At 42.1% G+C, this 13,480-nt stretch overlaps 1 protein-coding gene across 1 annotated transcript in view; it reads left to right on the forward strand.

The window, feature by feature from the left end:
* The window catches only part of PPME1 (protein phosphatase methylesterase 1), a 128,811-nt gene that overhangs the window by 14,637 nt on the left and 100,694 nt on the right, over positions 1–13,480 (forward strand). Inside the window, exons 4-5 of the mRNA XM_078658567.1 lie at positions 2,671–2,728; positions 12,555–12,606. Coding sequence (XP_078514693.1) covers positions 2,671–2,728; positions 12,555–12,606 — 110 coding nt within the window. The remainder of the gene's footprint in view (positions 1–2,670; positions 2,729–12,554; positions 12,607–13,480) is intronic.

Below are 13,480 nucleotides of genomic sequence, written 5' to 3' on the forward strand. Positions count from 1 at the left end.
AGCCTGCCAGAACCTGCCATTGTTTAGGATAAAATCTTCAGTCATCGACCGGATTACCCGGTTATTCAAAGACCTGAAATCACTAAATACATGTCTGGGCTTTTTTTTTACTGTACCATGGTGAGGCCCATTCTTAATTGTATTGGGTGCCCACAAAAAAAGAGAAAAGGCTTTTATGTTTTTTTCAAAGAGGCTTTTATCCTTTATCAATAGGTTGTTGGTGTTAGTCTTATGAACGTTATTGTTGGAAGATAAGATACACCTCTATATAACAAGTGACTAAATAGAAATAGCTTATAGTAAAAATATGCACTTTTATTCCCGATCGGTATTGAAGATGGGGAGATATGGTGGGTGGAGATGGGAAACAGGAATTATTGGGTAGAGCTGATATTGGTTGATTTGTCCATGTAGGTTAACCATACAACGCTTCAATTAAGTGAGTCCCTCAATGTAACTGGGCTCATTTATTCTGTTTTGCTGTGAAATGGATAGAGGAGTGTTGCAGGCCTCAACTTCATTAAAATGTTACTAGACCTGCAGGTCTAGTGACTTCCATAATCTACTCAACTTATCTGTAATGCTCTCGACTCATAAACTGGTTTCAAATGAAGTGAACGTGGGCAACTATTTTAATGCATTGAGCCGCCATTTTCTTCATTATCACATATGAGAGCACCTTTAAATGTGCAAGTTCAGCATGTATGCTGTACAAAAAACTTTGTTTGATTTAATAGACTAACGTTTTTTCAATATATAATACAAATCTAGCCACAGGATACATGTGGCCCCTATCTTGCCTCTTAGTTCATTAACCGCATAGTCATCAGGGCGGGGGCAGGACTGTTTCTCAAATCACTTTTAATAAATACTTAATTAAAGCATGAAGTGGTAGCTCACTGTCATTTGTAATCTGCTGATTTTACATTGAAATGGGCACACATTTTCCCTCTGACATGCAGTTTTACTCTATAGTGTACACACAATTATGATTGGCAATAGTTTCTGCAATTATGTGTCATTTGCATATCACCAAGTAAAGTTTTCTGGTTTGTTTAGCTCCTATTTAACTCTTTGCTTGCATCACACTTATTAATTAGATTCTTAGTTCCTGATCTATTTTGAAATATGTGTAATATTAACATGCTATATATTTAAATGTTATGTGTTAGAGAAAAATAACTAACATCTTCAGACAGCTCACTTGACAAAAACCTGTAACTTTAGTAAGAGAGAAAAATAAACTAAAATTTCCAAGCAGCAGTTAGTAAAAAGACAAACTGGCATTTGACCTTTTTCCTGGAACAGACCGCAAATGTGTCAAGATTAAAGCAAGATTTAATGGCATCTTTATGGCTCATTCACTTTCTGCATGAACAGAACACCCGCTCCTTTCCAGCCTAAATTCACTCACCAAATGGAACTAGTAGTTGCTAAAAATAGCTTGACCTGATAAAATTTTACTCGCAATTTCGAACGGGCAAGTAGATTTTTCAAGGCCTGTGAGGAAATATAGTAACTGAGAGAAGAGCTGCAGCAGGAAAGTATATTAGAGGAAAACAGGAGACTTGATAATTATGACCCTTGATGTCTCTCCGGCCTAATGTCAAATAGTCTTAATTAGTTATTTGGACCAATTCACCTTATAAAAAATCTAATACCCACATACATTTCATCATATGAAACAATTCTTGTTTTTATAGATAAGAATTTAAACATGTCATACCTTTGCTGCCATCTTCAAATATTTTTCCACCTAAACTAAGGTTGGTTCCAATGTGAACAGATACACAAAGCATCTGTAATGTTTCTAACCCAGAACTCAAAGACAAAGGGTTGAATTTATGTACATTGTTGCACATAGAGCAAAGGAGCTAGAAGTATCGGTGGTTATCATTTACCTTTTGCTCTGAACCATGCTGATTTGAACCTTTGTTCTCCACTCTCCAATGAGTCTAATTCTACTTCAGGACTAGCCCAAGTACTGATTTTTAAAAGCAGCAAAATCTGAAGTAGTCCGTTATACCAGGAATGTACTTAACAGGAACGTCATTTCCTTATTCCCCAATAGTTGATATTTTCATCAAACAAATTAATGGTTTCAATATTCTGTACAGGAGTTATTTTCTCCTACTACACGAACTGTCAGAATCTTCATGGAAGGCTTCCTGACTTTTATATGAATGTTTATATCCAGCTGTGTGGTTCCATCAGTGGAATCGCAGGCAAATCTCCCATGATGGACTTTTTTAAATTTATAATAGGCACAGTTCAGCAGAGGGGATACTGCATGGCTGCTAGGAGGGCTAGTAGATTAAAGGGATTAATTTATACTTTGTATTGCCATGGTTGTTTCTCTTTGCACATTTTCTGCATCTCGCCCTCAGACGCATTTCTTCTGGTACAAACACAAGCGTATTGTTATTGTAACAAGTAGAAAGGGTCTAGGTGACAATGCTATTCTGGGCAAACATTGTAAAGTCATACATTATTATGATCTCTCTCAGCTGCTGCTGCTACTTTTGCTGTTGCTTTTAGGACTGCTGCTTTTATGACTGCTGTTATTGACCATATTTGCATAGCAAAGTTGGTCATAAGATGTCTCTAATTGTTGTATGGACTGTTTCTTTTTTGCATAATAATGTGAAAAATGCCTCTCACTTTCTGCAGACTGCTATCTCCAGTAGGATTCATTGTAGGGTTGTAGCATTGGACCTCCGAGGCCATGGTAAGTACGAGTATTTCAATTTGTTGAAGCTTATTCTTTATTAAAAGAAATATTCTTATTTGTTCTGCATTTTGATTGTTTTTGATTTTGGGATTCAAATTACTGTTGCAAACGCATATGGAAACCTATTTGATTTTAATCCATATATTTTTTAGCTTTCTTTCGGGCATGTTCAATCGTTAATGCTAAAACTCATCCACCGCATCCCTATCTTCATCACTTTGGGATTTTTTTTAAAGTTAAGTAGGTAAGGCAGTTAGCTCTAAATTTCTATATAAACTAGCATTGGCAAAGCCAATAGGTCTCGCTTTTGGGAGCTTATAAGTATTTAGTTATGCAGCGCAATATCTTTGGTGCAATAACATCAACTGTTGCATGGCTAGAAACGTATAAGGTCCCAAAGGCGAGACCTATTGGCTATGCCAATGCTTGTTTGTGAAGAAGGGTCCCTGAAACCACAAGGTGGAAGGGTCAATTTGATAGGACTTCGATTTCATAACACAAGTATAAAAACGCAGAACTGCAAGAATATTTGCCATTTATAAACTGGCCAGGACAAAATGTACCATGCAATCAAAGTAATAAATGTTAGTTTACAAGTGACTGGTTGCGTGCAACCATTAAACGAACTACGTTGAGATGTATGTTTTTTTTATCTTGCTAGGGATTTCAGAAAACCGGGAAAGTAGTGTCATCTCAGTTTTTTGGGCGTCCCAGGCAAGACAATTTTTTGGGGGTCCTCTATCAATTTGAATTATACTACCAATTTCCTGATAATTCATGCCCTCCGTGATGCCAAAAAAACTGCTACATTTTATGTTGAACTTTAACAGTGGCACACAACAGTTGAACAATATCTTGATCTAGGACCTCACAAATCCTTACTATGACACGATTTAGAGAGACTGAGTCCGTGGTAAAAGCAGGCAGAGGGAGAGAGGTTTGAGACCGAGTCAGGGGTAGAGGTAGGCAGAGGGAGAGAGGATTGAGACCGAGTCAGGGGGTAGAGGTAGGCAGAGGGAGAGAGGATTGAGACCGAGTCAGGGGGTGGAGGTAGGCAGAGGGAGAGAGGATTGAGACCGAGTCAGGGGGTAGAGGTAGGCAGAGGGAGAGAGGATGGAGACCGAGTCAGGGGTAGAGGTAGGCAGAGGGAGAGAGGATTGAGACCGAGTCAGGGGTAGAGGTAGGCAGAGGGAGAGCGGATTGAGACCGAGTCAGGGGTAGAGGTAGGCAGAGGGAGAGAGGATTGAGACCGAGTCAGGGGTAGAGGTAGGCAGAGGGAGAGAGGATTGAGACCGAGTCAGGGGGTGGAGGTAGGCAGAGGGAGAGAGGATTGAGACCGAGTCAGGGGGTAGAGGTAGGCAGAGGGAGAGAGGATTGAGACCGAGTCCGGGGGTAGAGGTAGGCAGAGGGAGAGCGGATTGAGACCGAGTCAGGGGTAGAGGTAGGCAGAGGGAGAGAGGTTTGAGACCGAGTCAGGGGTAGAGGTAGGCAGAGGGAGAGAGGATTGAGACCGAGTCAGGGGGTAGAGGTAGGCAGAGGGAGAGAGGATTGAGACCGAGTCAGGGGTAGAGGTAGGCAGAGGGAGAGAGGATTGAGACCGAGTCAGGGGTAGAGGTAGGCAGAGGGAGAGAGGATTGAGACCGAGTCAGGGGTAGAGGTAGGCAGAGGGAGAGAGGATTGAGACCGAGTCAGGGGTAGAGGTAGGCAGAGGGAGAGAGATTGAGACCGAGTCAGGGGGTGGAGGTAGGCAGAGGGAGAGAGGATTGAGACAGAGTCAGGGGTAGAGGTAGGCAGAGGGAGAGAGGTTTGAGATTGAGTCAGGGGTGTAGAGGTAGTGAGAGAGGTTTGAGACTGAGTCAGGCAGAAAGAAGAAATGTTTGAGACTGAGTCTGGCAGACGGAGAAAGGTTTGAGACTGATGTGGCCTCTAAACAAATATAAATATCATGTCCACAAACACTAGCTAAATCATTAAAAAAAAGTATCCATGACCAACATATTCCACTTGAGTCTGCAGCCTTGTGCAGTTGATAAAAAATAAATTAAAAAAAAACTGGTTGCTGGGCCCTCCTTATTCAGAACTTCCTGCTCTTGTCCCACACATTATGGTGGGTTATAGAGCATTATGGTTACTTTGCTGATTCTCAATAACTCCAAAGCTTTTCACGTAGTTGGTTAGATAGGTAGTAGTAAAAATATCCTCTATAATTGCTGCAGAGCCTCTACCTATATATGTGGGGGGTAACTCCCAAATCTTCCATACCCCGACTTTCGAATTAGCAAACCTCAAATTGTGATCAGACAAAATCGAGCTAAGAAAATCCCCTTGCCTGGGATTCTCCAACTGTTGAAGAGTATCATTCTACCACATAATCTCAATAGTGTTAACATGACGGGGTTTAGAACAGGAATGTATGTTAAAATCCCCCATTAAAACGACTAAATATGGTTGGTGATATTTTGCAGCATAGGCATCCAAAAAGTCTTTAATGGCAGTAAATGCCTGTGGCCTTTTCCCGGGAATTTGAGTTGTAAAAGTTGAGTAATAAAATATTTGGGACATTGAAAAAAATTAAGCTGCCTGCTAATACATACTAGGTTCTGATATGAATTTGGGATATTTTACACTTGATGTCTAAAGATATGAGTCTTACCATCCCTCCCCTCTCTCTGACAGACACAGAGAGGGTAGCAGGACAAAAAAGACAAATAATTATCCATATACAGGTATTTGGATGTGTCCCATGTTTCCTGAAACCCAATGATGTTATAATCTTTAATAAAGTTGCAACATGCTGGATCTGACCAGCTATATTCCAACACAAAAGCTTAATGAGAGAGTTTTAATTCCCTCCTTCGTCAGATGGTTGAGTTGTTAACAAAGGCATTTCCATATCTTACAGAGGTGCTAAACTTTTGTTGGAAATGTTTAGTCGATCATTAATATCAAGTGAGCTAAGGGCCTCAAATTTATATGACAGCTGCAGGGAATGTGACCTGCTGGTTTGGGCATCTCCCCACTTAATGGAAGTATATTCATCCTAGAAGGCGGGTCGTTCTCATACATTTTTTGCATAAGACGACCAGCAATATTTGGTTGATCAAAGTTAATAATAACTTCCACTCTTTCTCCCTAGTGCTCACCCATTCTGTTCTTGTGACCATGTTAAAATGTGCGGCTAGGTAAGGTCCTCCTCCCACTTGACTGTTACTCCAATGGACAGCTTTATTTTGAAGTTGATGGATAGTTTTCTTTACTCCTGCTCTCAGCGGTCGAACTCTACTAGTAAGGATAGCTATCAAAGGTGTAGAATCTGGTGGAAAATTGAAACTATTTGTGGCGTTGTCCTTACAAATGGGAGGGATAGTTTCGGGGTTCCTATTTGCTTTACAGGATCTCATAGTGGGTTGATCTAAATGAGTTGGGATAGCAACAGATTGAACATTCTTGTTTCCTTCCCAGGTTTTCTGTGTAACTTGGAGTTTCTGAGAGTAAATACTTGTAGAATCAGGACCCTTATCTAACTCGGCAAGACGACCTCTCTCACATGACCATCTAGATGCAACATTCACAGAACTCCCCTGTCCCACATTAGTATACATTTCTAAATTGCAGGTGCTTATAGGATTATTTGAAGGCAGCGGTTTTGGTGTCTGAGTAATGTTTCTCCAAGAATCTCACTAAATGGTTGTAAAGAAATTCTTGTCCTATTTAACCATTAGGTTTGTTTTGTCAACTGCCAGAAAGTCCAAATGTTTTATAAATGATTGTCTTAGGTAGTTCATCATATAATCTTTCCACAACTGTTAAGTAACAATTCCTGTTTCTGATATAGTTTGATTGTCAGGGTTTCTATTTATTTCTGAGGCCCTCTGTAACCTATTTAAGTCGACGATCAAGTCATTATTATTTGATTGCACACCTCCCAGGGTGGCATTGTTGTCCTTATTAGAACCAGCTCTCAGGATGACCAATCTCATTCCCATATCCTCCTTTTTGTTAGGTCGAGCCTAGAGCAGCGTATGCATAGCTGCCAAGGTTTCAGGTTGCTATGTGTGACACTTTCTTAAACTCTGTGTAATTATGAGTGACATTTCAATCACTATGAGTGACACTTTTTCGCCAGCAAAACCAAGCAGTATAGACGTGGAAAACATATAAATATCAGAAATGACACTCATTTGAGCAACAGGAAACTCTAAGAAAATCTTAAACCTGCCGCACATCACCAGAAATCCAAGAGAACTAACCTAGTCCCCTTGTAAACGAATGGTAGTTTTGGGAATATGCGTTGCATCATTGGTACAGTCAAGTACTTTTAACAGGGATATTTAACCCTCCTCAGTGTGACATTATTGTGGTAGCCTTAATTTAATAATACCTTGTGTCTAATAGTCACAACACTACACTGATGCGACTAGGTGGGGAAAAAATAATGCAGCTGCCGATGTCCTAGAAGTTAGTGTGTCTGTGTCTGTTACACTCACTGGCTAAGCCGGTTGCATACACTCAGCTGCTGTACAGTAGCCAAGTCAGTCTGTCTGTCCCCAGTCACGACGCTGGAGGTGAGGAGCTCTCAATGCAGAACGGGTGACAGTGGTCCTGCTCGGCTAATGTTAAAGGCGGGCCGTGGGCCTGCCCTAAACACCACCTGCTCAGCCTCTCCCGGACTCAGAGCACGTGTGGAAGGAGAACTCCAATGTTGGGGGCCAAGACTCGGACACAGGCTGCCGGTGGCGGATATCCTGCTTTAATGCACTTTTGTCAAGGCCCAGAGTGCCTTTTAAGTTGAATAGCAAATTATGTCAGTTTAGTAGTGTGTACAATTAAAGTTTGTATTATATTCATTAATGCGAACACTACATATTTTAAAGTTGTTACCACGTATTTATGGTAATTTGTACAACACTGTTTGTATCCATGAGCAGAATGGCTTAGAAACATGTTTTTTTAATAAAGACATGCTCGCAAAACATTAACATATTATGCAGGAAAAAAATTATATTATGAAACACGGTATCATGGGGGAACAGAACAGCTGCTTCATCATAGCCGGAAAGCACACTACAAAACCGACCTTTTGTAAACAGATCTCCAAATCACCAATTCAGCTGTCATGATCTAAAATCAGGAGGCAGACAGACACGTTTTTTGAAATAGCACACTGTCATATTAATGGCCATTGATGCACAGAGTATCTCTATCAGACTTCGAAATGCAAAGTTTTCCAAAACGCACGCCAGACTGAAGCTAAAAAATGACCTATCATGATGCATTTACATAATACCGTTCATCCGCGCAGCGCCGCACCAACATAAACTACAGCGTGAACGGCGTTGTTTAGCGGGGCGTCCATGGCATGAGAGAGAGACTGTGAGCAGCCTGCACTCTCTCAGATTCCCCCACCGCTTCTGCTTACTTCCTGTTCCTCCGGACGTGATGGCACTCTAACAGTCGCACATCCGGATGGATTTATTCCCGGCCCCCTGGTGCCACGCCGGTCATTGATTGACAGCTGCAGTGAGTGATAGGGCAGCCCGGCCCACTGCAGTGATGCTAAGTCTGAGAGCCGCGCGCCGTGCTGGTGCCGCACCGTGATTTGCGCATCTTGCTTCCAGGGCAATTCTGACTCCTGACAGAGAGTCAGAAAGAAACATTGTAGCGCTCTCAGCCACAGAGCTGAGCGCAGTCTTGTTAACTGTTTGAAACTCGAAGCAGGCTCACCTCTCTCAGAGCAGCAGAGCAAGTCCGGGCACAGCCTGGTGCCGCTGGTGGCACGCCAGGCAGCAGGTGGCAATTATGCGTGACCATGCATTCCAGTGCGGTGACGCGGATCACCGCACTGAAATGCGTGAGCGTCACACCTGTTGCGTGACGCTTGGCAGGACTGCGTATGCGCTGCTTGCTCGACTTTAGTAAATGGTCTTTCAAAGTTCTACCCACTGGCTTTTGCTGGCCTAATGCTTTCGTTTGCGCGCGCGTGTGAACGTGCACAGCTGCCAGCTTTCAGCACCATCTGGCCTTTACTTTCACGGCCTCGCGGCTGTGTCACTTTCAAGGCCGCCCGCGCGGCCATTGCTTGTTTCCTTTGAAGGGCTCAACGAATGCCAATCATAAACAGCTCCCACATCACATTCGGCACTTTCTCTGCATTCTGGAAGTTTGACCTATGTCAACCTGAACTTTCTTACAGTGTCTCCCACACAGTCATGCTTAGTTCTGCGGCTGTCAGTCAAATCGATACAAGTTTCGTCACCCGTTCGTGGTGGTCTGCTCATGCCCCGTCAGCATCACTCGTCTGCCGAGTCACATGCATATTACAACCCATTCAGACACGAAACTGCATCCGCCCCTGCAGTGTAGTTTCAACAAAGTATTTTAAGACCTGAGGATGTGGTAGTGACTTTCCTTAGACCTGATACTCTCCTAGATGTGATGGTGGCAGGCCCTCGCCTCAACGTCCTCATCCAGCACTGAGAAACGTTATGTCCCTTCCTCCACACATTCTCTCTCTTTCCTTCTGTGTCATTTGCTGCTCCCTGGCTTGTCTGGCTGCCACAAGTCTGTTTTTTTCAAAGACTAATTTTCTTTTCTGAAAGGTTCTGTCCTTTTAGCCTTCTGAAGCTCCGGCTACAGTCTTCTAAGCGCAATCGCAGTATAATAAATATGTTTAGGATGCCTCGCGAGATAAGGGGTGCTTGCAGTTATAGAATGGATGCGGGAAATGGAACAAGTGGACATTGCTGGGTCAGATTCACTTGTAGGGTCTAACAGGCGCATCCATATTTGCCGTTCTAGCTCAGCCACTAACGCCCTCTTATACAAAGCAGGGTACTTATCCTTCCTGCCTGTAGCTGCTCTCAGCTCCGATGGAGTTGTGGCCTCCCTTTCAGCTTCACTAAAGCACAGGTTCTCTTCTCTGCCACTGATGTTGCACACTTAGGAAGAGCAAACATACTGCTTGTAAACAGAGCACATCTCCGGAACAAGCAAACACTGCCACGGTCTCTTCAAATCCAGAGACTGAATACTACAACAAGAGCATTAACAAGCATTGGCATCACCAATGCTTGTTTTTCATTGCAGGTTGGTCCAAATAAGGGGGTAGGTGGCTGTATGATGATGAACCTCTGCTACCATGATAGCGAAGTAAAAGTCTTTCTCTTGCTGGGAGCCTTCTTCACCTCTCTTGGTTATCAGACCTCACTCTTCCACCTGACTCTCCTCCTTAGATTGAGTGATGTTGGGTGGTGTGGGCGAATCACTCTCTAGACCAAGTTCTTTTTCTACAGCAAGAGTTTCCTCATTTAAAGCCCCAACTGCTGAGGTGAGAAATTTAATTCTAGAAGAGCCACCCCCCACCCCACCCCCCACGTGTGGATGAGTGTCCAAAACAATGTTTGTGGGCATGGGAACGAAGCACAAAAGGCATTGTGGACTGCTTATGTTATTACTCACCTGCATTAAACCTGAACCCAGCGAAAAGTCACATGTCTAGATTCCCCACACATCGACGACTCCTGTATCCACATATCCGGATGCTTTCCCCACTGATCTGTTGCTGAATGGCGAAAAACCTATCTTTCCCTGGCTTTAATTACTACATCAACTGAGTGGGGAGGTCTTTTTGGGGGTCTTAAAAAGTGGGGTCTGCAACCCATTATCTTATCAACATTGGAAGCATTGCTCTTACAGCTGGGTTAATTGTTTAGACAGTTGTCAATAATGGTTGTTCTCAGATCTGTTTTGCAAGATTCACTTCTTGCTTTATTAAACGTCTTGTAATCTTGCTCTATGGTTTATTAGGTGAGGTTCTTTATTATAACAAACGTAGTGCCAAACCGGGCATTACATCAATGTGACTTAGCACTATACTCTGTGCCGAAGGAATTCGTCTTAAGGCTGTCATATCCTCCACATACTCATTGGTCTGTAATTGCCTTTCATTACCAAAGGAAACAATTTTGAAGTAATAAAACATGGCTGAAATTATCAGCACCTCTGCGACTACAGTAAACAGGCCCCATTTGAGGACTTTCCTGCCAATCTAATGACCATATGGTTTTTTGATACTGGGTGATACAAAGCTACATTAGTGGGTCTCACCTATGGCGAACCTGGCTCTTGGAATCCAAATCACCAGTCCTCAATCAGCTAAAGAAGTGAATAGGCCATGGGCAGATTAAGAAATATGCTGGTATATAAATCAAGGGCTGCTGAATCAGCAGGAAAACTGTTCAAGTCTTGTGATCAGATTTCCTGGAATATAGAACATTGACGTTGGTGCAGACATAGCCGGGGAAATTCTATCATGGTTTAAGTTATATTTCAAGAATAATAATAATAAACTAACCTGTACATGAAACAGAATGCTGAGCCCATTTGAGAGACCGTTAAGATTCCAGTAGAACAAGGTAGTGATTTCCAATATAGAGTTTGGTTTTTAAGATAAAGCCTGTTTGTCAGCAAGGTCCTATGGTTAAGGAATTTGCAGGTTGTGCTGCAAAATGACTTCCTTGTTTGAAGACACTCTGAGCAGCTGGCAAGTGGAGCAAATTCGGAGGATCATAGCACCTTTGAGCTGTGACAGATGGTTTAGGGATAATTCTATGTTTCTTTCCGATTTTAATCACACTTGTAAACGAGTCCCATTTGTATGAGAAACTTTTGCTGTTTTCACCATTCTACCATAATAGTCCTGCTGGGCCAGTGTCTTATTTAGAACACTGCTCTTACTAAATTACACAACACCAATAGCATAATCTTGAGAAAGCTAACCCTTCAATTGCTGTTAAGTCATGTGGTAATTCCCAAATTGGTTCTGTTATATGAACTTTGCTCAGCAACTGAAGAAGTGTGGGTTCCATTAAACAGCCTCAGAATTTCTTCAAGTACATCTGATCTCCGTCAATCCTGAGATTCGTTTTGCAGTTTAAAGCATATGTTTGAAAGCTGCAACTTCATATTTCTTCTATCTTGTTTTCAGTACAAGGACTTCCAGCCTCCCCTTCTTTCCTCTTAATTTTGAATGAGTTGCTTTGCCTAGTGTGGGATTTATTTTCTTGACATTTTAAAATTTCAGGAGATTCAACAAGATCGAGTGTTAATAAAGTATTTACAATACATCTGTAACTTGCTTTAGGTTGAGAAATCAGGGTATGTGTGTTATATTTAAACTTCAGCTGAAATTTCAGGCATCTTCTTGAAGCATCCCATATGGTTGTAGAGGCATCTGCCATTGTGACTCAAGCTGACCGCAGATTTGATAAACATGTTGGGAAGAGCAGACAAGTGAAGAGTAAGCAGGACTGCTTGGCTTTACTGTGCTAAATACTCATTTTTGGCAACTCCATGTGCAATGCAGGTGATGGGTTTGAATCCCCATATAGCCCACTCAGCAATTCATATTTCTAAGAAATAAAATATTAGTTTGGGTGATAGTAACACCTGCTAGTTGAACCGCTTACCCACAGCTTAAGTTGGAGATATTTAATTGTTGTTTGTTGAGGCCAAACAGTTGCCCTGTGATATTTGAATGGTTTAATTGAAAGTATGATCCTAGACTTAGAAACACCCTGAGGATAGAAATGTACTGCTTATGCTTTGATTTTCACAGACCGAGTATCAAGCGATAGGGTACCCAAGCAGAAAGGTTAGCAGGAATATATTGCATCTCACTATTTTCTTCTTGCGTGGATTGTTTGTAAGATTGTCATAATCCTTACCATAATCATTTTGGGGCTGGATCTTAATAGACAAGTGGGTATATACTCTGAGTATTATTAGGATTATCTTCAATAATGTGTTTGTTTTTCTATCGTAGGTGAAACAAAGGTGCGGGATCCCAGCGACCTGTCTGCAGAGACCATGTCCAAGTATGCGTCCTCCTGCCGTGCCCTGAAATTGTTGATCTTTGTACTGAGAAGCACTTTACTAGCCCAGGGTACACTAGTCGAAAAGCTGCAAAGCCAAGTGTTTTTAGTGCAGCTGAGATACTTTAGCCACTAAACCTCAAGCCGGCGGAGCAGCTCTGTGAGAAGCAGCCGAGGGACCTTGACAGGTTCTCTGTCGCCGTAGCACTTTCAAGTTTTACTTTTATCATGGCTATACTTTTTATATATTGCTGATATGATTACTTCTCCTTGCATTTACATTTAACATTGACGCTCTTGTCTGCTCTGGTTCCTGTTTAGTAGAAGAAATGTGCATTAATTTTTAATTCTTAACTTTCATTTATCTTGACTGTGCATGTGGTCTAACAGATTTCATAACCATCTCCTTTTCAATGATGTACATGTGAGGGTGGTGGAAATTAATTCCTACTTCTGAAAATGGAAATTAACTTTTTTGTTAAAAAAACTGCTGGAGAGGTCTATCACTGACCTCATTGTGACACTTTTTGAGTTGTTAGTCCCATTTTAATCCTGGTTTCATACAGTCTGTGGGACATGTTAGAAGATCTGCCTACTGTATCAGACGTATTATCAGCATGTGTTAACATCATCAGGTCCTGAATATATGAACTAATTGCCACATGCCTTACAAGTCGGGTGACATAACGTTTCTCGGTCCACCAGTTCTCTGCTCAGTCTTGTTTCCCTGAAGGAGTAAAATAGTTTAGGCTACTGACCTTTTACTTTGCCGAAATTATTGCTTTAGGCTTGCAACGGGGGCTCAGTAGACCCGATCAATAAACAGCATGCAACTGGGTGAGCCCAAATAGCCAGGAGTTCATATCCGGATGGTTCA

Source organism: Lissotriton helveticus, chromosome 8 (assembly GCF_964261635.1).
Source record: "Lissotriton helveticus chromosome 8, aLisHel1.1, whole genome shotgun sequence".
Taxonomy (NCBI): domain Eukaryota; kingdom Metazoa; phylum Chordata; class Amphibia; order Caudata; family Salamandridae; genus Lissotriton; species Lissotriton helveticus.